We start from the raw sequence: 26,537 nt of genomic DNA, 5'->3' as shown, positions 1-26,537 counted from the left end.
TAGGTGTGGCCTGACCAATTATTCCTTGTACAATGGAATAATCACCTCCCTGTTGCATTTGTCAATGTTAAACTTCACTTGCCACTTCTCAGCCCATTTTTCCAACTTATCTAGATCCAGTTGGAGTAGCATACTGTCTTTACTGTCATTAACAAACCCTGCCAACCTTTGTATCATCTGCAAACGTGGGCATTAAACACGATATACCTTCATCAATATCATTGATAAATATACAGAACAACAATGGGCCCAACACTGAACCCTGGAGAACTCCATTAATAACATTTGTCCACGCAGAGCAGTGTCCATTGATTACCACTCTCTACCGTCTCCCACTCAACCATCTTTATCCTTTGTAGCAGCTTACCCTTAATGCCATACCTCTCCAATTTGTACAGCAGTCTTCCATGTGCAACAGTATCAAAAAAGATTTCCTGACATCCAAGTATATGATATCAAAATTATTTTTGGCATTGAGTTCCTTTGTGACCACATCATAGTATCCAATCAAATTGGTTAGACAAGACCTCCCTTTAACAAACCCATGCTGTCTTAACTATTACTGCAGGCTTGTCTAGATGATCCTGCAATGCTTCTTTAACCAGTGATTCCATTTTTTTCCCCAGAACACAGGTCTTCAGTTACTTGTGTCACCTTTTGTGAACCCCCTTTGTGAATTGGTGATAAATTTGCACACATCCAGTCCATGGGGACCTCCCCTGATTCCAAGGAATCTCTCATAATTATGGCTAAGGGTTTGCTTACTTCCTTTGCTGCCTCCTTTAATATAACTGGATAGATCCTGTCCATCCCACGTGCCTTCTTTATGTTTAACTTCAACAATTTCTCCTCCACTTTGCTCTCAGTTATTACAAAATCACTTAGCTCCCTGTTGGCGTTTGATAAACTTCTGACACTCTCCTTATCGAATGACTCTGTGTGAATGTAGATGCAAAATACTCATTCAGTTTGTCAGCTATCTGAGCATGATCATCAATAGTCAACCTATCTATGTTAAGTGGTCCAATCTGATTCATTCCTTTCCTTCTAGAGTTTACATAAGTAAAGGACTCTTTGCTGTTTTTCTTTACATCCGTTGCCAAAGATTTCTCGTAATCTGCCTTCGCCTGCCTAACCTCCTTTGTGACTTGATTACAGATTAGTTTATACCTGCCATGGGCTTCTGTGTCACCTGATACTTTATATGCATCCCATACATTCTTCTCTGCCACCAGCCTCATTAATTCATGACATCCATTTATGCCTAAACCTTGATTTTGCTGAATTTAAGCCTTTCTTTGTAAGAGCACCCCTTTGTTCCCCTCACCAGTCTTGTTGCCCTTCCCTGTACTTTTTCTAGCAACTCTACATCCTTTCTAAAATGAGGCTTCCAGACTTGTACACAGTACTCAAGGCGTAGCCTGACCATTGCCTTGTACAAGGGGATAATCACCTCCTTATCCCTGCTAGAAAAATTCCTGAATATCATTGACAAGACCCCATGACTACTCTGGCAGTCTCTCTGTACTGCTCAGAAAACTTCATATCTGACTGCACGATTACCCCCAGGTCTCTTTCATTCTCCACTACCCAGTTGGTATATTTCTCTGGGGTTACTGCTACTCATATGCAGTACTTTGCATTTGTCAATGTTAAACTTCAGTTGCCACTTGTCAGCCCATCTGCCCAACTTTTCCAAATCCTTTTGCAGCAGCATACTGTTATTTACAATTCTTCCTACCTTTGTATCATCTGCCAACTTTGACATTAAGCTTGATATACCTTCATCAATATCATTGATAAATATACAAAACAACAATGGCCCAACACCGAACCCTAGGGGACACCACTAATAACATTATTCCATGAAGAGCAGTATCCGTTGATTACCACTTTGTCTTCTCCCATTCAACCATCCCTTTATCCAGTGTAGCAACTTTCCCTTAATACCATACTGCTCCAATTTGTACAGTAGTCTTCCATGTATAAGAGTATCAAAAGCTTTGCTGAAATCCAAGAATAAGATATCAAAATTATTTTTTGCATCCAGTTCCTTTGTGACCATGTCATAGTACCCAATCAAATTGGTCAGACAATACTTCCCCTTAACAAATGTATGCTGTGTCTGAATTATTACTGCTGTCTTGTCTAGATGATCCTGCAATTCTTCTTTAACCAGTGACTCCATTATTTTCCCTGGAACAGAAATCAAACTAACATGTCTGTAATTACTCGTGTCATCCTTTGATCCCCCTTTGTGAATTGGGGGTACATTTGCACATCTCCAATCTGTGATAACTTGTGGTGCACATCTAGTTTGTTAGCATGCATACAAAGTTACAGGTTTCAAAGTTTGTCTTTGAGCTATGGCACTGAATCTCTCTCACTTTTGCAATCTCTCCCTCGTGGTTTTCATTTCTTCATTCTAATTGGTTCATGTGCAGTAATTTTTTTTATAAATGTTCACATCAGTATTATTGTTTTATGCAGTGGAGTGTGATCTTTTATTATTAGTTAATCTGTATATTTGTATAAATATTATTTAAGAATTAGTTGTGTTAAAGGCATAATCTGGCCCATTCTCCACACCTAATGGTTATGTTTTTATAGCAAGTCTATATGTGATATGTATATGATATAGTGCCTATTCTTCTTTTCTGCATTCTTCCTCTCTTCTAATTACACTTTCCCTGCATTTTATATAATTCATTCAGTTAGTGCATTTTTTTTTTACTATTTGAAAGCATACTGTTGTTTTCTGCTTATATTTTAACCAATCACCTAAGTTTTGCCTCAAGAGAATTATTTCTATAAAATTTAGAACTCCTGCCATATTTTTTTGGTTTAGTATGGCTAGACAGTAATTTATTACTTTTGTAATTGCAGATATAGAAGGATAGCATTGGAGCCATGGTTTATTTCAAGCAGTACATTTTTCTTATAGTACTCATTGAAATTCTGTAGGTTTGCTAGTCACTGGCCTTGTCACCTTTTCTTTAAGGAGATGCGACTCTGTCTCTCTCTCTCTCTCTTTTTTTTTTTTTTTTCTGGGGGATAACTGTTTAATTGTCTGGATGGAGGTATTCTCAGATTAGCAAACTATGATTGATTATTTATGAACTAATTTTAGGTATTAAGACTTGTAGAAATCCATAATTACTCCTTTCCCATTCTGCAGTAATACCTTTGTGTATTTTTATATAATTTTAGAAGTGATTTTATGTCCCTGTTTTTATTAGTTCATTTATTTTTATTTATTTTTTAACAAGATAGGCATTATGTAGTAGATTCCCAAAGAGGATCACCATATGCAGTAACCTTAAATTCATAAAAATATTCGTTTAAATGTTTTTGCTTTATACAGTACAGTGTCATTGTTCATTATAAGCTAATCTGCATATTTTTGTAGCATTTAACATATCAAAACATTTATATTCCCTATCAGTTTCAACAAACTAGATTTATTAACCAGTATGGGGTATTTTATTCTTTTACTTATTTAATATTATAAGTGCATTTCTAACTGGCATGTTTTGATAGACCATGTTTGGTTACTTGTTTTGTAAGCATAAAAATTTGTCTCAAAAAATTACAGTTTGATTGAATCTATGAATATTAGCATCTTTATTTCTAGACTGCAGGATTTTCATTATCCTAACATACAGTGCATTTATATGTAGTGAAGGCTGTTGACATAATATTGAACTTTGTTTCATTTGATAGGATAAATCCCAAATGTCAGAGGCAGCATGGAAAAGAGAAAGAGAATCAGTAACTAAAGAAATTGAACAGTTAAGATCATTTATACAAACAGTCAGCCGAACTGCAAATCCACTTGGGAAAATGCTAGATTACTTACAGGAAGATATTGATGCTATGCAACAGGAATTGCAAATGTGGAGAGATGAACATCAGCAGAACCTTCTTGCACTTCATAGAGAACAGAGGTGTTGTTATTAATTTGAAAGTATTTTTATAAAGTGTTTAATTTTATTTATCATATTACACAATGAGGGTGCACTCTTTTAATTTAAAAAATTTTATTTCTAGTATGGGTAGATAACCTAACATTTGGCAACCTATCAGTGAAATTTTCCTGGACATGCTTGCCATATTGCCCTTTAAAGCGCTGGTGGTGGTTGGGGTGCTAAATGTCTGTTGCTTAACGTAACCTTTATCTTATTAATCCAAATTGGTTTCGAAGAGCCCAAGAGTAGAAACTTGCCTCTTTTTAAAATGTTGGCAGAGTTTTCTGATGTCTGGCCAGAGGTTTCATCCTCAGCCAAAGATAAAGCTAACTTATTAGCATCCTATTAACTCTTGTTTTGATGATCTTGGAAAATCACTTCTTACTGTACAAAATACGCATTCCATCCAATGCCTCCTGTGGACTTCTGACAGAAAAATATTAGATTCTGAACAGTCTTTATGCCAAAAGTGCTCCTCAGCTTGTTCCTGTATTTTTATATTGTACACTGATATTTCCTCTGTATGGAAATTTTCTTGCATCCAGCCAGTTTCTAAAAAGGATGACACATCCTTCCCAGTTATTATCCCATTGCATTTACCTCTGGTCTACTCAGAGCTGTGGAGAAATCCATCATTCACCAGCTCTTAAAGAAGCTTTCTGTCTTATTAATGATCACCAGTGTGGATTCCATCAGTGTCAATCCACTGGTGATATATTGGCTTGTGTTGCTCATCTTCTACCAAATTCATTGGAAAAGTTTGGTGAAATTCACACAGTTGCTTTTGATCATGTTTGGCATTAGTCTTCTAAACAAACTCCCATCTTATGGATTACTGGCTGTTTTTTTGTAAATGGGTGGTCAGTTTTTTCTCTGACTGCTTATGGCAGTTGATGATAGATGGTTTTCTGTCCTGTGACTTAGCTAATGCTGGTGTTCCATAAAGTCTTCCTGCCACTCTTTTTCTCTTGTATATTAATAACTTTCTTCCACTGATTCAAAAATTTTTTTGTAAAATCTTGCCTTACACAAACAGCTTCAACTTCTCAGATATCCACCACCATTTCCTTAAATGCCAATCTTTGGATATTTCTTCTTCAATGGGACAAATAAAACTTTTAGTTTCATTCAATCTTTCTAAAACTCACTTCTCCCTTATTTCTCACAAAAGTCCTCTGCTCCTGTACTTATTTCTGATGGCACTCAGATTTCTAAATCATCATCATCATCATCATCATCATCAGCTATTTTCAATCCACTGCAGGATGAAGGCCTCTCCAGAAACTTTCCGGTTCCTTCTGTTTTGTGCCATGGCCATCCATTTACTACCCACAAACTCATGAATTTCATCTATCCATCTCTGCTGTTGTCTTCCAAATTTTCCTCTGGCTCCTCTTGGGTACCATTCTGTTATTTTCTTAGTCCATCTGTCATGTCTTCGAGCTATGTGTCCTGCCAAAGACCATTTTAGTTCTTTAGTTTTGATAAGAATGCCCTTTATTTGAGTTTGCTGCCTGATCCATGTGTTTTTCTTCTTATATGATAGTCTGATTCCCAATATAATTCTTTCCATTCTTCTCTGTGTAGTTCTCAGCTTCTCTTCCATTCTTTTGGTGAGTGCCCAAGTTTCACTTCCATAAGTCGTGGTGGGGGAGTATACATTGGTTCATTATTTTACGTTTCAGACAAACTGGGATATTGCTCCTCAGTATGTGACTATATTTTCTGAATGCTATCCATCCAAAATTTATTCTTATCTTGAGTTCCAGCCATTTATCATTATTACAGCTAATAACTTGTCCCAGATAAGTATATGATTCCACCTGTTCAATTATTGCTCCTTCAATCATTATGTTCCTTTCTGTGGCATACTTGTTCATCATTACTTTTGTTTTAGCCACATTCATCTTTAGTCCAAAATCCTTACTAACTGTGCATAACTGATTAAGATTTTCCCCTAATTCTTTGGGATCATGGCTTATGACCACAATATCATCTGCAAATGGTAAATGGTTTAGGTACTCTCCATTCATATTGACTCCTTTCTGCAACCAGTCTAATCTTCTGAAAGCTTCCTCAAGGGCAACAGTAAACAACTTTGGAGATATTGTGTCTCCTTGTCGAACTCCTTTCTCAATTTTAAATTTACTACTGTCTTTGTCTAGTCTAATAAAGGAGGTAGCGTTCTCATATATTTTCTTCAAAATCATAATATATGGGATATCTATGCCTTGTCTTTCCAGTGCCAGAAACATTGCCTTATGCTGTGTGGAGTCAAATGCCTTTTCATAATCCACAAATACCAGGCATAATGGTGTTTTATATTCATTTGCTTTCTCCATTAGCTGTGATATTACGTGAAGGTGATCCATAGTTGAGAATCCTGTCCTAAAGCCAGCTTGCTCTTTCGGTTGATTCTCATCAAGTATTCTTTCTAATCTGTTAGTAATGACCCTTGTGAACAACTTGTAGATGTGGGATAACAAGCTAATTGGTCTATAATTTCCAACTTCTGATTTTTCTCCTTTCTTATGCAGCTAAACTATGATTGCATTATTCCACTCCTTAGGTGGAAACAAATCCTAATTTCCTAATTTCAAAACAATCCTAATTTCCTAATTTCCACACCTTTTCTAATGCATTTTGTGAATTCTTGCGAGGTTTTGTGTTATGTCTCTTCCTCCCAATTTTAACAATTCTACAGTAACTTCATCTTCCCCCGGGACTTTCTTATTCTTCATTTTCTTCAATGCTTGTTCTACCTCATCGGGAAGAATATCGGGTATGTCGTATGTGTTACTAATTTGCAATCCATCTTCCCCACTGCTGGCATCATTCACTCACTCCTTGTATAATTCTCTATAGTAGTCTTCTGTTATTTGAATTATGCCTTCTCTGCTATTTATAACTACACCATCAGTATTCTTCAGTTTCAATATCATTTTTGTCTTTCTGTATTACTGCTCATGGCTGCTGATTTAAGTCCTTTGTTTTCCCTTAATGCTTGTTCTACTTTTCTTGTGTTAAATCTTCTTATGTCCTCTCAGTCTCTTTCTAATAGCTTTGCATAACTCAGTATACTCAATTTTCTCCTTGTCAGTGTTTATCTTGGGTTCATCCAGACAAGTGTTTCTTGACTAATTTTTTTCTTATTTCGATTTTTCTTATTTTCCCCTATAGGTTTCTTGGGTTTTATCACTTTCAGAAAGTTGTAATATTTCTCATCGATATCTTGGTCTGGAGCAGTCTGCAGAAGCTCAGACTTGTTCTTAAGTTCCAGTATATACTGCTTTTTCTCCTCTTCTGTTATCTCAAAGACCTTCATATTATTTACTCGAGTCAGTTTTTTCCTTTCTTTTCCTACATATATATCAAGTGTGCATCTTGCTATTCTGTGATCACTTCCAACATTTACCTTATTCGGGACGATATTTCTAAATAAGGTCACATATCTCTATTGGGTATTACCCTGAAGTATTCTCTCCCTTGACATAAGTATATCAAAAATATTGATTCCTATGCATCAAAAAAAACTGGATTTTCTTTTTCAAGAGAGGGCAGTTATAATTAATGACTCATCTTTCATGAACAATTTCCACTTACTATCTCATAGATATTTAGTTGCCTCCACATGCTTTTACTGTGAATACATGGGTACTGTTTTTCTGATTTATCATCTGCAATTCCACAACTCTCTTCCAAACTAGTATAAAGATCTCTTGACCATTCAGCATTCATTCACTGTTCAGCTCTAAACTGACAAGACTAACCATTTCTCTTCTTCATTTATCCTTACCGCTTTTTTTTTTTAACCATAACCTTCTTTCACATGTATTTCCCAAGTTTACAAAAATTCAAGTCCTACATAAAGTAACTCCTGTCTTCTCAATCTTCAATTCATGCCTGGTATTAAGTACTGTAGGTTCTAATACCTTTTGTGTTAGGGGTTTTAATAAATAAGAAAAAAATTAAAAAAAAAAGACTGACATGATGTCAGATTGCACTCTGAAAATTATTTATTTCCTGTTATAGGTAAAATGTTTGTCGTCTTAGTGACAGACTTTTATATGCCCTCTCCCCAACATGCACCTAAATCAGGATCATTTGAATTGTTGAAAATATGAGAAGGAACTTTCCATGCCTGTAAAAGAAAATGAATGCAATAAGAGTTATAAACAATGGCACAACCTTAATTTCTAATAGAAATAATGATAAACTTGCTAAGCATATTTCCATATTAGTAGAAAAAGAGCTCTGTTAATTTGGAAAGTCACACTCCGTTAAATATTTCTGTTAACGCTGACCTTAAAGTTGAGTGGAGTGAAAAGTTAGTACAGTATCTGTAGTACCCATTCCAATCATGTACATTCCTTTTTTATGTGCAATAGATACTTATGCATGGAATGTGCTATTAGTTATGAGCATATTTGCTCAATATATATTAGGTTGGTAGTTGCAATGACTCATTTTTGAAAGGAGGAATATTGATTTTAGTCACTGTCAAGAAATATTGATTTTAGTCTCTGGATGCCAAGAGTTATGTTGATTCGCAACAGTCCACGGATACAGTGCAGCATCGCTGCAGAATCGTTTCCGCCTGCATCGCAGTCGAGGTGCACCAAGTCCAGCACACCGTGGTACACTCTTGGTATACTGAGTCTTAACAAGACTTCGCAATGAGGAGCAATTCGCCTCGACCCCACTCTGCTCTCCAACCCGTGGTGCAGAAGAATGCAAGAATTCAAGGATGGTTATTGAAATGGATGGAAGAATTCAAGGATGGTTATTGAAATGGATGGAAGAATTCAAGGATGGTTATTGAAATGGATGGAAGAATTCAAGGATGGTTATTGAAATGGATGGAAGAATTCAAGGATGGTTATTTAAATTGATCCTGTTATAAAGAAAACTAGTATTATGATATTAAAATATATAGGCTTAAAGTCAGTGACACCGGTTCAGGTGTTTTACAACAAGTGTTTTTTAACAAATGAAATATATTTTAGTTGCATATAATCAAATTCAAAAGCTGCACTAAAAAGTAAGATTGATGTGCTTTGTTGATGGTCATGATTTATTGTGAATCAGTGCACAATACTTACTTGGTGCACTTTGGTTATAGATGCTATTGTGCTATAACCTCCACCCAAAAAGAAAAAAAAAAAAAAAAAACCATTACTGAGAACCAAATAAGGAAAAACTCATAAATTTTCATTATATCTGGTTGAGAACAAGAAAATTAATCAGTCTTATGGAGAATGAAAGCTTTTTATTTGAGCCAATATTTAAAAGCTGGATTTCATTATGGAATAATTGCACTGCTAAAGCAACTGTAATGAAAACATTTGTAATGAAGTTTCAAATTCTTCTGGCCTCATACATCAAGTGTATTAATAGAAACAAATATATTTATTTAATATGAAATTATTCTGGCTGCTAGGCAGAAGACAAAATATGATGAAAACTCACTTATCAAAACAAAACTGTTCCTTAAAAATAATCCACTCAGTGAATGTAGGGGTGATAATATTTTCATTTTGTATTTCATATGTGATTCATCAAATGAAATCAATTCAATCAATCAGGTTTTTTTGGTTTTTTTTTTTTGAGAAGCATGCAGAGGCTTCAAGCTTCAAATTGTTCAAGAGATGTTCTTAACTAAGAGTGCACAGAACAGTGGCAGGAATTTCTTTGTTTATATTAACAATAAAAAGAAGGGAATCAGCCATTTTGGTCCACTCGTGGTTAACAGTATTGATGATGCTGAACTGATTGCTGATATAAATAATTTGCATCCACATTCACATGTGAGGCAGAAATCTTTTAAAGTTCAAGGGATCAGCAGAGTAGCTAATACTAATTGGAGCTCATTGATTGTATGTTAACTGAGAAGAAAGTATAAGTGAAGTTATTACAATTAAAAGTGAACAAAGCACCAGGATCTTATGGAATCTATTCCTTTATGCTCAATATCAGACCTGTCAGATTATGGAGTCTTTAGTGAAGAATGTATTACAAAACCATCTGGACATGTATGAAATTATAAGAGAGTTGTAGCATGGAATCATTTCTCTAATAATGCTGCATCAGTAGAATCTCAAATCCGGCACTTTTTTGAAATATTTCTCTGAGCGTAGTTGACCTTAGAAGAGCAAATGGGAGATAGACTGACCAGACTTTAAAAAAAATTTGGAAATTACTGATGGGACACAATGTATAAATCTGCCACCATTGCTGGTGGCAGATTTATGCATTGCATCTCATCAGTAATTTAAAAATTTCTTTCTGTTTTTCGTGTATCCTGAACCGTAAATTGTTGTTACTCTCTATTTTCGACATATAAAATCATTCATTTTGAATGGCATTCAGTACTACGTCACAGTATATACGAGCTGTGGCAATAAAGTTCCCGGACTGGTTCAATAAAAAGAACATAAAGGGAAGGAGCTCAAAAATGGTTTTAATTTTATTCGAAGTAATTACCACCTGATTGAATGCACTTATTACACCATTCTACAAGTTTCTGAAAAGAGTCAGCAAAAGCACATGAAGAGATGTTCATTTTAGGGGTTACATTTTTCTTTATGTCCTCAATATCCTGAGAGCTGTATCCTTTGAGGGCAGTTTTTTCACCTTGGGAAAGAGGAAGAAGTCTGCTGGTGCCAGATCAGAAGAGTAGGGTAGATGGTTGATCTGTACAATGCCGTGTTTCGTCAGAAATATCTTCACAACAAGTGCGGAATGAGTGGGGACATTGTCATGCAACAAGAACCAGCAGCTGCCTTTTCTCTCAAAATTGCTGGCTCACCCATAAATGTGCTTCGATAGTCTTTGAAGCACCTGTACTTGGGATGGAGTATTAATTATTTCCCATTCTGGTTCAGATTCCTTGTGAATCACACCCTATTTGTTGATAAACATGGTTAGCATCATCTTAATCCTGGACTTTTGTGAATGAAACTTTTTAGGCCTTGGTGATGATTTTGAAGTCCACTGAATGCTCTGACACTTCATCTCTAGGTCGTACCGAAACACCCAACACTCATCTTCAGAGATGACAGACAGTCAAGGAAATTAGGATTGTTTTGACGAATCTGGATGATGTCTTCACATGGTGGCACTCTGTGAGGCTATCGGCACAAATCTTGCACAGACCTTCCTTTTCCCTAAATCTTCATGCACAATTTGACAAATCAGTCTCTTTATTCATATCCACTTCCACCTCACCAGCCATCATTCTGTGTCTTATCTCAATTTCCCAAACTTTTGTAATGCTCTCCTCATTTCAAGAGGCTGACAGACATCCACTTCTTGGATCATTACGAACATCCTCACATTCATCTTTGAACCACTTATATCATTCAGACACACTGATATATCGTAATGTTTCATCACCATTAAAGTTTTTAACATTTCATATAAATCTGTTGCAAATTTTCTCAGTTTGAAGCAAAATTTGATATTTGTTCATTGCTCCACTGCAAAATTGTGACATAGAATGTTAACACTATTAATGAAACTGGTTGTTACTTGCAACCTGTCAGCCTACTGGACTACCACCATCTGTTGGAGAAGGTTTTAAACCATAACATACTTCTTCTTCCAGTCACATAGCTCCCTGAGGAGCTGTTTTGGCCACCAACAAATTCCTCCAACTGCATCAATTGTGTGTTATACGAGCAGCATCGCAAAGTGTCATGCCCAGAAGTTCAATGATCCCATCCTTCCACCTAGTTACAGGTCTTCCTCTGCACCTCTTCCCCTCGGTTTTTCCTTCCATTATATTCTTCAACAGAAAGTTTTCCCTTCTTACTATATGGCCCAAAAACTTGAGTTTTATTTTGTTGATGCTATGAAGAATTTTAGGCCTGCCAATTTTATTCAATACCCACTCATTTGTTCTTCGATCCAAGTAAGAAAAATGCGGTATTCTCATGTAACACCACATTTCAAATGCCTCAATTTTCTTCCTATCAACTCTTTTCAGATTCCGTCCTTCACATCCATAGGTGGCAACTGGAAAAATTAACGAATCAATGATTCTCAGTTTCGTCTTTAGGGACAGATCATGATCTCTACATAATTTTTATGTGATCAGCGACCAACGTTTTAGCAATTGCCTGTCATCTCTTTACATCATTTGAGCAGTCACTATTTTTATTTATTCTTGACCCTAAGTAATCAGATTCATCAACTTCTTCGATATAAAATCTTGCCCATTAACCTTCACTTTACTGGAACCGAGATTATCACCAATCACCATATTTTACACACATTCAGAAACAATCCTTTTTTTCTTACTTGTTTCACATACTCTTCTCAGAGTTTCTTTAAAATGATCCTTAGAATTACAAATTAGCACATACATACTATTTCTGTTTATTTTCAAACTCATCAAACATGACCGCAACAGCACCAGTCCAGGTGCTGTTGCAGTCCTGCGGCTGAATGGAATTATGCTCTGCTTACCTGAGCTTGCTAAGTACAGAATACATACATAATACAAATTATCCCCCAATACTTAAACACGGTGCATAACTTTAAAAAATTTGTATGTGCTCAAGGATGCCAGATTTATGAGATTCTGTTTGAATAAAAGATCCAGATTTAGCCTTGAAGCAATTATATTGTAATCTTGATAAGATAACAGAAAAAAAAATGTTTTGAATTGAAAACACATCCAAGCCACTTCAGAAAAATATTCTCTTTGGTTTTAATGAAGAATTAAAGGATCTTCTGGAGGGGGGGAAAAACTTAATTTAAAATATAAAATTTCACTGTCATAAATTTTCTGAATTAAGAGATATACCAAAAAGAAAGTGAAAATGGCCTATCATTTATATTTAAAAAAAAAAAAATTCAAGTTGTAGAAACTAAAGATCATGATTTTGAACCAGGCATGTCAAACTGGCATGCTGTATGTGGCCCTCTGATGTATGTGTTGCATCCTCCAGGCAAGGCTCAGAATGCACTGGAGCACACCTGAGCAGTGTTCCTGTTTTCAGTAATTGGTAATGACATGTATGTACTTGATTAAAAAATAAGATATTTTATTAAGAAGCATTCTGTTTTGTTAAATTTTCCATTTTGAGTCCTACTCTCAACTCAACTTACCCGTCAACTTTCTTGGGTGAAGTGTTAAACCTATGTGAAAATGATGGTATATGATGATACATTGAGGAAAATACTCTAATATAAAATTCATAACTCATACCAACCTTCATGGATTTGGATTTTGGAGAGCTTACCAGAAAGCTCTCCAAGAAACATCTGTGGCATCTTATAACTCTCAGAGAACTGTTACTATAGCCCATAAGCTTTGAGTTCGACACTCCTGTTTTTAGATCTTTCGAATACCATCAAGAGAACCGTATAGAACCATAGATTCAAAGGTGAGATATTTTCCATCCTCATTTATAGTTTATAAACACACTCTGTTATAATATCAAAGACTTTCTGGCCGTTTCTTGTCATAAAATATGTATTATCAGCAATCATAATATCCTCATGGCATATATGGTTACAAATTCAATTGATTAACCATTACTATGCATGTGTGGGAGGAAAACTATTGTATGTCCTGAGGATATGATTGTTGATGGTGCACCTAGGTTTTGTGATTGGGAAGTGACTTGAAAGTTTTCATGTTGAAACAACAGAATTGGTTATGAACCATGATTGAGGATGGTGTACGCATCCCACTTTTGAGTCTTATTGTGGGGTAGGAAATTTGTTGGTAGCCATAGAGACACTTTCAGTGGTATGGTAGAATTGTGATGAGAGTCAGCTGTTGCATATTCAGTACCCATGTTCAAGTCCTGTGGAGTATGTGTTGTATGTCTCAATGTTTGTCTACTAATGAAAAAAAGGTTAAACTTTGGAAAGCTTTAGAGATAAATTTGTCATTATTTTATTTTATTTTTATAACTTTTTAATGCTTTTTAGCTTTACACACATTTTTTTATTAATTCAAACCCTGTGAGGTAATAGATTCTTTTTTCAAATTTTTAAAGTAGCCTGGGGAACACCCAGATGTGATTTTACTGTGCAGTTACACGAAACTGTAATAGATGATTGGGCATTTTATATTCTGGAGGGAGACAGTTTTGTGTGACAGTTTTGAAAAATACTGTAATGCAGATATAATAATGCTTAATATTTTAAATTAATGAGAAAAAAACCATATAATAAAGAGAAAATTGTGAAAACTTTAAATTATAAAAAACTTTATATTTAAATCCATATAAACATTTAAAATCCATAAAATATCCATATAAAAATTTACTTTGAAATTTTTTTTAAATTAATAACAGTGTTTTTTCCTTCCACTCAAAGTCTTTGTGAAACCTTTACACATATTATTACTTTTCCTGGTTTATATTTTTATCACAGCAGCCCTCTGAACAAAAATTCCACTTACTGTTTGTTGGTATGCACTCTGAGATGGTTTATAGTTCTCACTGGGCATTATGGCATATGTATACACTGTTATTGGATATTATTTCACACTGCACTTAAATTGTTTTTCTTCATAAGGTAACAGTTATTTATATTATACCATGTGACTTCATAAATTCATATCATTTGGAAAAATAAACTGCATAAATGTATATATGCAGTATGTATCTTGTGGCAAGAAGTGATTTTTTTTTTTTTTTGAATTGCACCTTGTGACAATAACGTTTCACAAAAAAAAAAAAAAAATTCTGTCACATGAATGAGTATACAGGTTAGGCACCATAATAAAAAAAAAATGTTGGGGTTCCATATATCAAACACATAACATTAATAAAGTGATACAAACATTCTGTCTGTCATCAGCAAGAATCATAGAGGAATGGTTTGTGGAAAGTGGCATCAGAATGTTGATAAGTTTTTAATTAGATCTTCTGTGTGATGAGCTATCACATGGAATGATGTTTTTCTTTAAAACTAACTTATTAATTTTACAACTGCTCAAATTAAATTAAAATAATAGCTTTTCTAAAAAGAACTTATAAAAAATGCCCTTATGAACTTTAACCTAGGTGCACTCTTACCACAGATTTTTTGCTGCCAGTCTTAAATTTGTGTGTGTTGTTATATAGCAATGATACAAAAACAGGTCTATTTATATGTTATTCTTCTTAGTTTCATTTTATACTATATAATATATAAATTTCCATTAAGAAGTAATAGTGTAGAAATGGATTAAACTTTTTTAATAACAGTTTTAGGAAACTATAATATGACTAAAAAATGAATAGCAAATGCTTAGAAAATGGTACTCACCTCCTTGTATAAATCTGCAATAAAATATTTTTGGTAGATGGTGGTTAAATTTAGGTTGGAAGAAGCATTAAAAAGAACTAAGGCGGGGAATGGGGTGAAAATATATTAAGTTATTGAGATCATTGATGGGATATTTGTGTGTATCTTTGTAAGAATTAAAGAATTAAGAATTTGTAAGAACACTAGGTTCCCTATTTAATTCTTACAAAGATACACACAAATATCCCATCAATGATCTCAATAACTCTTGATATTTTAAGGAGTCCTTATGTGCTGTAATGTAATAACTAGATCGTATGTATAGCTTAGCTTAATTTTCAGCACTCACCTCATAGTAATCCGCTTAGCTGGTGGAGGGTTTTATCACATACATAGTGGTTGTAGGATTCTAATACTTTACAGGGATTATGGGTTTTAAAATTAAGTTATGGGCTGTAGAAAAATTTTTAAGAAAGGAAAGTGCACCTTCCATGGTTGCCTAATTAAATTAAATTAAGAGAAAAAAAAGGGAAATATATAAGCTAATAATCGCGCACGAGCGACTTTCGAGTTTCCTTGGTACGACTTGGTACGATTACGTACAACAGAACAACACACGAATTCAAGCAACTTTAAATCAGAATACCCAAAAGCACTCCAAGAAATGGGATACACTCACTAGGAGACACAAAAAACTCCCCACAAACTCAGTTGTTAACATCTCCACACAAACATTTTCCCCTAACGAACTTGCCAGTCTAGAATACGGATTCAATTTCGCCATTAACAGCAACAACTACCCAGTTAAAGACGCCATGATAGAAATACAAACCAAACTTGATAACCACCCAGATAAATATCGAATCATACATGAAACTAACGCTGTTTTTAACTCCCAATTAACCAGTAAACCTAACATTCCCCAACAACAATTAATCCACATACGAGACTTCATAAAAACCCCGAACATTATAATACAAAAGGCAGACAAAGGGGACACCATCGCAATTATGGACAAAAGCACATACACAAAGAAAATGTTACACATCTTATCAGATTCAACAACATACAGAACTTGCAACACGTTTAATATTAACAAGCTTAAAAATAAACTTGATGGGATCCTAAGAAGACTCAGAGCCAACAAACAAATTAATTTACATACCCTCCAGCAAATAGGCATACACAATAACATTCTCCCACACATTTTTGGAATAGTCAAACTCCATAAACAAGATTACCCTTTAAGGCCCATCGTTTCTTATAAACAGTCCGCCTATGCTAACCTATCCATATTCCTGGTCAAAATCATTTCACCTTTAATGAGATTTTCTCGGTTCAGGGTCCACAACACTAAACAAGCACACGAATACATAACTTCCATAACCATATCTGAAAACGATATTCTCGCGTCCTTCGACGTCGTCTCCCTATACACAAACGTACACATCGAATCCATGCTACTGGCCCTTAAAGATCTATTAATAAAAGACGACACATTAACAAAACGTACCGACTTAAACATTAATGATATTTTAGAACTCATATCACTGTTACTTGACGCCAAACAATTTAAATTCCAAAATAACGTCTACGAACAAATTTTCAGCCTTCCCATGGGCCTCGGTATCTCTGCCCCTTTATCCGAGATCTACCTTGCATCTATCGAAGAAAAAATTCTCCAACCCTTTCCCCCAGGAATTAAACTATACATGAGGTATGCAGATGACGTCCTCTTAATAGGCAACAGAACCACCATCGATACTTTACTGAACACCTTTAACACAACACATGAAAGACTCAAATTCACCCTCGAAGTAGAAAACGATAATAAAATTAATTTTCTAAACCTCACTGTATACAAAATAAACACATCTTTAGGCACCAAAATATACAGAAAAAACACACATACAGGTAAATTCTTACATTACCACTCACACCACCCTCTATACATCAAAAAAGCAGTTATATACAACCAGATATACAACGCTGTAAAATATAGCCACACACAAACAGACCTATCTATAGAATTACAATACCTCACCAAAAAATTCATCGACAGAAAATACCCACCACAACTAATAAAAGAAACCATCACCAAAGTTCATAATAACACTAATAACCCAAACAAAATTATTAACCACGTGAACAAGAATAAGTCACAAAAACCCCTTATCGCGCTCCCATATCATCAACAATACGCTAGAAGACTTCAACAGATTTTTAAAAATACAGATATAAAATTAATATTCACATCGTATAACAAATTAAGTTCCAAATTCAATTCATACAAGACAACACACGAGTACGAGACACAAGATTATAACAACATTATATATTTGATCAGATGCCAATCAGATTGCCAAGCGTGTTACATAGGTAGTACAACAGCAAAATTCGGGACATCAAAAATCGCGAACACGCGTGCATACTACCACTTTAATAGCTTCAAAACCAACTCAGCAAGTACAGAACTAACACAACACGTCCAATCTCAAAATCACAACCCACTCATCGATTCAGCCATCACAGTAATTAAATTAAATTCTAGCTACAAAATCCTTGAAAACGAAGCCCTCGTTATTGAATGGTTTAAGCGCCATACATCACTCAACGTGTTAAACAAAAAGATTCCCGCCAATTTCTCCCCCATTTGGAATTTAGCACGTATCAAGTTTCCACGTGCACTGAAATGCATTTCGGGAACCCAACCCGTATATAAGACAAGCACGCTCTCTTCCTCCCCCCTCCACTATAGCTAACTGAAGACGAGGAAACTCGAAAGTCGCTCGTGCGTGATTATTAGCTTATATATTTCCCTTTTTTTTTTAATTTAATTTAATTAGGCAACCATGGAAGGTGCACTTTCCTTTCTTAAAAATTTTTCTACAGCCCATAACTTAATTTTAAAACCCATAATCCCTGTAAAGTATTAGAATCCTACAACCACTATGTATGTGATAAAACCCTCCACCAGCTAAGCGGATTACTATGAGGTGAGTGCTGAAAATTAAGCTAAGCTATACATACGATCTAGTGATCTCAATAACTTAATATATCTCATAAAATGTCAACCGAACTGCGACACCTGTTACATCGGCAGCACTACCACCAAATTCGGTTCCTCCACAACTTCCAATACCCGTGCATACTACCACTTCAACAGTTTCAAGACAAGTCAATCCTGCACTGAGTTAACAACCCAAGCTCAAACCCACACCCGCACCCCCCTTGTTGGCTCCTGCCATCACTATTATTAAACTTACATTGAGCTACAGAATTCTTCAATATGAAGCCCTCACCATCGAATGGTACCGACACCATTCTGATCTCAACATTATTAATGCTAAAGTTCCCACGTGTCAAAAAGAGCATCATGGGAGTTTAGATAACTTTAAATACAACACGTGCTCACTTTTCTTCCATTTGCCAACTGATGATGGTTTACTCACGAAAGTCCCTCGTAACGACTATTGGCACTACCGGTCTTCTCTCTTTTTTTTTTTTTTTTTTCCTCTTTTTTTCATTTACGTTTTTTAACCTCTTTATGACAACCAAGGATTGGAGATCTGCATTTCTACTTCCTTGCGCTCATTTTAAAATCTGTTTAAAATATTTTCACCCCATTCCCCACCTTAGTTTTTTTTAATGCTTCTTTCAACCTAAATTTAACCACCATCGACCAAAAATATTTTATTGCAGATTTATACAAGGTGAGTACCATTTTTTAAGCATTTGCTATTCATTTTTTAGTCAGATTTATCACGGTATTATAAGGTTACTCTAATTTCACTATTGTGAAACTATAATATATAATATAATATAGCACTATGATATAGCATCGAAGTAGTGTTGTTTGGTCAAAGGCTGAAATGTACATCTGTTTATTTTTAGTGTAACTGAAACTGTATTGGATCCACTAAGAGCTCAGTTAGAGGAACTTGATCAAATGGTCCAAGATCAGTTAGAGAGTATAAATGCAGTTAAAGCAACAATTCTGAAAAATGAGGAACGCATGCAAAGGATGCTTTTGGCTGTCAATCAACACTCCAAATCCTGACCATTAGCTAGCTGACAGATATATTCCCTGGATTTGTGTTTTGTATTGTGGGTTATTCATGTGAATATACAACTGGTTGTGACTGTAATGGAAAAATTATTTCAAATACTAATTATGCTGTATTTGAAGTATTTAATTGATGTAAACTATTCTTCTACAATGCACTGATAGTCCCTTAGATATTATTTTTAGACAAGTTTAAGCAAGCAGAGGTGATTTTATCAAAGTTAAGAAGCTAATCTTCTCTCCTCCCCTTCTTCCCCATACTGGGGATTAGCTTTTAAACTTTGATAATGTAATATATTTATAGTCTAACTTATGTAAATTGCTAATCTTTTTTGTCTTTAATTATTGCTCCAAAGACACAAAAGAGATGTTTGAACATAATTGCTTTTTGGTAAATATATAAAAAAGAAGCATAATGTTGAAACAGTGGTTTATTTCAGATTTGAAACAATTTTATTTTTTATTGAAATTATTTTACATGATCACCATGAATATTGGTTAGAATGTTGTACAGGAACTCCCCGACTTACGTAAGGGTTGCATTCTGCAGAACGCTGCATAAGTCGGGGAATTTCCCCATGCTGGTGCAGCACTTGCAACTGTGCTCGCTGAATTGATTGAATCAAAAAAGAAATGTTCAACAAACATGTAAATAGAATTATTTATTGTATTTATTCAATTTTTTATCTCATGCGCAGGAAAAATTACAAATGCATGCAATTTAAAAAAATTTCAAAATTATAAAATTACAAAAAAGGGAGAGGAGACAAGTATAGCGTCAGTAAGTTTTACCTCTCGAGCATCATTGCCAGAATTGAAATCATCAGCTGATAAGTACGCCGCTGCGGAGGTTGAGGGCTGTAGAGATTTAGAAGGGGTCGGCCGCTCAACCTTACGAAAGAACATATTAATGGATGACCTGACGGTGGCTTTTTTCTTTTCTTTGTAGTAAGCAAGCATTATTATTGCCTCTCTGTTAACTTTTGGTGCCTCCGTAGCCAGGTGGGCAGGAGCAGCAGTGCATAGCACACGCTTCTTGATTAGACCGGGATTCGAGCCCATGATCACCAAATACAGAGGATGCAGAAAGGTCAGGGAATGACCACCGCATATCCCCGGAGCAATATGACCTTAGTTGCTAATGCTCCTAAAAACCAAATAACAACAACAACTGTTAACTTTTAAGAATCATTCTCTGTCAGGATCCACCTTCTCAAACATCGCCATTGCCGATGCAATTTCAAGAAAATGCCACTGCCATCTCTCTGGCAATGAAGTGTTTCAGCTGCTCATTTTGTTCATCTTGAGCTTCATCAGCATTTTCTTCTTTCACTATTGCTGCCTGCAAGTCAATATGTTATTCGTTAGATAATTCCTTCTCTTCTTCCTCTATTAACTCCTCCATGTCTTTGGCAACAACATCCAACTGAAGTAGCTGTGCAGCCTTTACAATCTTATCTGTAACCTCTTCGTATTATTTGTCTTTTTCAAATCCTTCGTAGCCCTTTATGTGCCTTGGGCATATTTTCTTCCATACACCATTTAAACAACTTTTAGTAATTTCCGCCCAGGTCTTATTAATGTTTAAGATGGCGTGGTAAATGTTGTAAGATTTCCAAAAGTCTCTCAACGTAAAATTTGTTTTCTCGTCATCTACTGCACACAATGCCTGAGCAAATGTTGTGCGTAAATAGTATGCTTTTAAATTCGAAATAACACCCTGATCCATAGGTTGGATGAGTGAAGTTGTTGTTTGGCAGTAGAAATATGACTCTCACGTTTGAATTGAAATCATCTAGATGCATAGGATGTCCAGGAGCATTATCTAATAGAAGCAAAATCGTGAAAGGAACGTCGTTGTCTTTACAATATTTTTCAACCTCGGGAATGAAGCAGCATTTAAACCAATCCTCAAAGAAATATATTGTTATCCATGCTCTCTGGTTCGATGGGGAATGCACAGGTAGGGTGGCTTTATTGATGCCCTTAAATGCACGAGGATTTCCAGAATGGTTCACAAGCAGTGGTTTTAATCTGTAATCTCCCACTGCATTAGCCCCAGGCAAGAGCGTGGCCCTATCTTTTGAAGACTTGAAACCTGGCATTGTATTTTCCTCTTTGGCAATGTATGAATGTATGTTTGATCCGGCATTTTTTTCCAATACAGAGCAGTCTCGTCAACGTTAAACATTTGCTGCATTGAATAGCCACCTTCATCAATAATTTTTTCCAACACATCACAAAATTTCTCTGCAGCTGCAGAATCGGCACTGGCGACCTCACCGCATACTTTAACGTTGTGGAAACCAGCACGATGCTTGAACCTATTAAACCACCTGTTGCTTGCCACGAACTTGGGTTGAGGTTTGCCGTACTTATCTTTAATATCTTTATAAATACTTGTTGCTTTTGCCTGAATGGTCATTAGACTCAGGGGCACTCGCTTCTGAATCTGATTTTCCATCTGTATTATTAACAGCTGTTCCATCTTCGATATAGCACTTGAATGCTGTTTTGTGATCACTGTTGATCTTAATAGCATTGATCCTTTGACATGTTCTTTTATACGTGCACTGTCCTATAAAATAGTATTCACTGTTGAAGCAGCGAGACCTAATTCCCTTGCAATAGACGACAAACTTTGTCCTGCTTCGCACTTCTTAATCAATCTCATCTTCATTTCTAAATCAATTTTGTTTCGTTTCCTGGCACTACCAACACTTGCAGTTTTCATTGGTCGCTTTCCTTTCATCGTTGTAATACGTAAATAGGAATGAAGAGAAGTTTCTGAAATTTTGTTTTTTTGTATGATTGAAGATTTCAGCGAAAGGGAACACATTTCATCATAATAATAGCGTAAAAACCCACAATTGCAGTTATCGGTATTATCACAAATGCAATAAGATTGAGTTTACTACCCGTTTATAATTAGATGCACTAACAGAAAAGCCCAATAAACTGGAAAGTGAAAATTGTTTTTATTGTTTTTTGGTTGTGACCTCCAGAAACGTGCTTTAGAAAAATATCACAAAGGCATTCAAAATTGATTCTTATAACAGGAACATATGATAACAATGAAAGCGTAGTGCAATTTCCATTATAAATATGACCTTTTAGAGAGATAAATAGCTTAGTAATATAGCGAAATTTAACTTCCAAGGATTTGGAATGAATTACAAAAAAAAAAAAAAAAAAAACACACCAATGTGTTATTGGGTTCACAATATGATATTTTCACAATATCTCCATTTATTCCTACTGGATGCAAAATAGGTTTCCACAATTTTTTTAAGTTTGCACTGGCCGACAAAAACTTACATAAAGTCAAATTTCCATAAGTCAATTATTCTGTAAGTCGGGGAGTTCCTGTATAATTAAAATCTGTAGACCATTTAATTATGAAAATTTGATAAAATGTTTTCTTGACTAAAACTTGATATGTGAAAATTTTTGAATATTAACAAGTTGTGTTTATATTTTATTATTCATTAGTTAAGATAACAAACAATAAAATATTTCCACAGACTTTTGCAAACACTATAAATACCAGAATGTAAATATTTGTAGTATCTGCAATATAAATATAATTGAAGTAGTATATATCATTTGTGCATGTACACATTCATTATCGAAATATGAATACCACAGCATTTTATAATTTGAACTTGGTTGGGTTGAGATTCATTCTGAGAGGAAAGAAGAGGAGTTTATTTGATTTCTTTTAAATGCTCCTTAACCATGTCTGCAAATTTTTGGGTTAATATGTTATTCTTCTAGAAATGCTATCATCATTGCATAATTTTCAGCATCTGAATAATGCACAACACATGTGCAACAGTACCATAAGGAAGCATTATTGCATGCATGGCCATATACTGGTAACTCTATGTACATCAGTGCCTTATAGCAATGTTGCGTGTGTAAAGTAAGTTGACAAAGTAAATTACCAATCATGATTTACTATTGTTGAATTACGGTATTACTGTTTAGGGTATCTTGGAATTTTCCATAAAACATACCCACAAACACACAACAGACTGACACTACTGCAGTTGGCTTAGGTTTTTGCAGTGTGCATGAAAGTTTACTGATTGATGTTGGCTGCCAGATATAAAAATAGCATCACAAATATATGATTCGGTGTATCACCAAGCCTTTTGCTAGCCATTGATAATTCAGTTTTTTTTTCTGACACCATGTGAGTCATCTTTAAAATAAAATGTGTTGATTCTGTGGGGGTGTTGTGAAACATTTGTTGTTATAGTCCAGGTTGTGGTGAAGGTTTACTCCATTTGTACTGCTTTAGTGCTGGCTCACGTTGCATGGTATGGTTCTCCGTTATTCTTCTGTTGTCCTAACATGCATGCTTTGCCCTCCTTTCACTCAGTGGAGGTCACCCTCCTTTACCACCACATAAGTTATTGATTGCTACATGTTTTGTTATCTGTTTTTCAGTCCTTGTTCCCTCTGAACAGAGCACTGATTGTGAATAGTACTGTTATCAACACAGCTTGTTACCAAATGCTGTATATACTAGACCAGGGGTGGCGAACCTTTTTAAGGGTGCATGCCAAAATTGACTAAATCTTTTGAAAAAAATTACCCTTGGCGTGCCACTCAGAATTTTGCAAAGTACAGTATCATTATTTTTCTCATACACTTGAACAAAAGCGTAACCAAAAAATGAATGAAATAAAAGACATTATTTCAAAGATGCTTTAATATATGTATTAAAATGAAATCCTTCATAACAAAAATGCAACTTTTAGCTTACAGAACAAATTTAATATAAAACAATAAACCTCTCTTATATTTTAAATATAAAACATCATAGAGACTTCTGTTGCTGCACCATTGATGTGGTATGATACTTTACATCAGGCTTATACTTTGTAACTTTTAGAGGTATGGATGCAGCACTAGCTTCATCTGTCAGACTACTCCTATGACTAGACTTAACAGAGATCATCACTGAGAACAAAGACTCGCAAGGATATGTTAAGAAAATTGTTAGTAATGCCATTGCCAGATTTTTTAAACAGACAAAAGTTTCAGGAACTTTTAATACCTCATTTTCTGCTGTTTTCTTTGCCATCACTAATCATTTCCTTTCAATATTTTCTAAATCTTTCTGATTTAGAAAATATTAAAAGGTCGAAACACTGAAACATTTTCAGGTTTAGTTCGGCTAGTTTTACACTGTCTGCAAACTTAATGAATTTTGCAGTTTCTTCCAATTCTCTGAACTTTGACAAATCTTGAAGAAAACTGTTGAATAGTTGACTCAGTTTTTTTGGGATGCTCTGAATTCCGTATGCCCAAAAAATTTGTATGGTGCCCCTTTGGGCATGTGTGCCATAGGTTCGCCACTCCTGTACTAGACATAGAGATGGCACTCTGCATTATAACAGTGGCAAGGGTGTTCATAATTCAAGTGGTTATTTATATTTGTGTGATTTAAAATTTATTATTAAAATTTATAATTCTTGATTTATTAGCTTAATTGTAAATGTAAGTAGTTTCAAAGGGTGAAATTTAGAACAAGTTTAATGCAATATCAGAATAAAGCAAATTGCTGAGTGATGCTGAAATAAAATATTGGACATGATAATAATTCATTTTTAAAATAAACTTTCATATACATGGTTTGTAACTTTTAAAAGACAGTATTCAACTTTTAAATGTTACTGAGACAAATTGGAAGTCTTAATTTAATGCTTTTACAAATTGGAAGTCTTAATTTAATGCATCAAACTGCCTCTTATTTTTTAATTATCCACAAGATGCAGTTCATTTCCAAAATATTGTAGTTTAGTCATTTTGTTTGACATTTCTTTTTGTTGTATATCAAAATAACTTTGAGCATTATTGTTACTATAGAAAATCTTAAATTTCTTACTGTCCGAATTGTGGGAAGTTACCATTCATTTGATTTCTGCTGTAATTTTTGTTTATTTGATTTTCATTTTCTGGTATATATGTAACAACTATTCTTTTGTATGTATGTGTGTGATATAGAATACCAAATCTGACAGTTTTAAAGGTGCCATCTAATAGATTTTTTGTTGTTGTGCAGCAGCTATCATAAAAGTGGATTTAGAAGTAGATATTCCTTTTGTTGTTGTTGTTGTACAGCTGCTTGGTGTATATATATATATATATATATATTTATTTATATTATGCCATTCATGACATGCAGTTTTATTTGAAATATAAATATTATGAAATGTTGAGTGCAGGTATGCTATTATTTTTACTTAAATTGGTTCTGTAACTACAGTCCATTAATAGTTCCTGTTTTATCTGTGCTTTCAAGACCAATAGAGTTTTGCACACTACTCAAAAATTGAGAGCCATCAATAAGATTAGTCATATGACCAATAATAGTCATCTTGTTGTTATTTAGGAATATGGCACTCGCCAGAATTATAATGTTTATATAATTCTCAGATATTCTATATAATTATAGGTTTTTACAAGTGTATGTGTGTTATTTAATTATAAGGTTGTGTGTGTATGTGTGTTTAATTTCTGATGCGCAAGTAAAGAAATAAGCAAATTAATGCTAGAGATAGTATCAGAGAATGAGGTTTCAGTGCTATTTTTGACTTTAAAGCACTTTTGTCACTTTTGCTTAAATTATTTTTATTTGAAATTAAAAACTTAAGCAATTAAATTTAACCTTATCCCCCCACCCAAATAGAAGTACATTTAGAAATACATATTCCTTATATTTTGTGAGCAGTTGTAAATATTTGACATTGATTTATAAGAAATCTGGATACCATAGTTAAAGTAAATTGTCCTGCTCACCAATGGAAGAGTAAGGAATTCTAAAATTAAAGTTAGAAAAAATACAAAGCAAAAAAACAGATTGAAGTAAAATAAAAATCTGAAATGCAAATGTTTTTTACTGCTTTCCAAAAGATAGAAAGAATGGTTCTTTAAAGAAAGAGTAGTCATTACAGGATGCAAGAATATCAGCTCTGATTGGTATAATTCTTGATATTTATTGAAAATATCATTACATTAAAGTAACTTCAAAAGTTTCATCTTATTCTAGTCATGAACTTGGTGCCTCGACTGCAAAATATTAATGTAGGATGTTGCTATACTTTAGACAGGAGCACTCAAATAAACTTGTATATATAAAGGATTATTACATTTATAGAAACGATGCCTTTGCAAATACATTTGTATAATACTTTGTTAAAACAAACGGATGAAACATTGTTACTGTTATTAATTTGATG

General features: G+C 34.6%; 1 protein-coding gene across 2 annotated transcripts in view; it reads left to right on the top strand.

Annotated features, from left to right (window-relative positions):
• Positions 1-19,324, top strand: part of IFT54 (intraflagellar transport 54) — a 175,633-nt gene extending 156,309 nt beyond the window's left edge. For both annotated transcript variants that reach the window (XM_090368840.1, XM_090368839.1), the window contains exons 14-15: positions 3,724-3,947; positions 19,113-19,324. In XM_090368840.1, coding sequence (XP_090224966.1) covers positions 3,724-3,947; positions 19,113-19,278 — 390 coding nt within the window. In that variant the 3' untranslated portion in view covers positions 19,279-19,324. The remainder of the gene's footprint in view (positions 1-3,723; positions 3,948-19,112) is intronic.
• Positions 19,325-26,537: the final 7,213 nt, after the last annotated feature.

The sequence above is a fragment of the Mastigoproctus giganteus genome, chromosome 2 (assembly GCF_048544385.1).
Source record: "Mastigoproctus giganteus isolate SK-2022 chromosome 2, ASM4854438v1, whole genome shotgun sequence".
Lineage (NCBI taxonomy): Eukaryota > Metazoa > Arthropoda > Arachnida > Uropygi > Thelyphonidae > Mastigoproctus > Mastigoproctus giganteus.
Note: the sequence above shows the minus strand (reverse complement) of the source record. Positions and strands in the feature narration are given on the sequence as shown.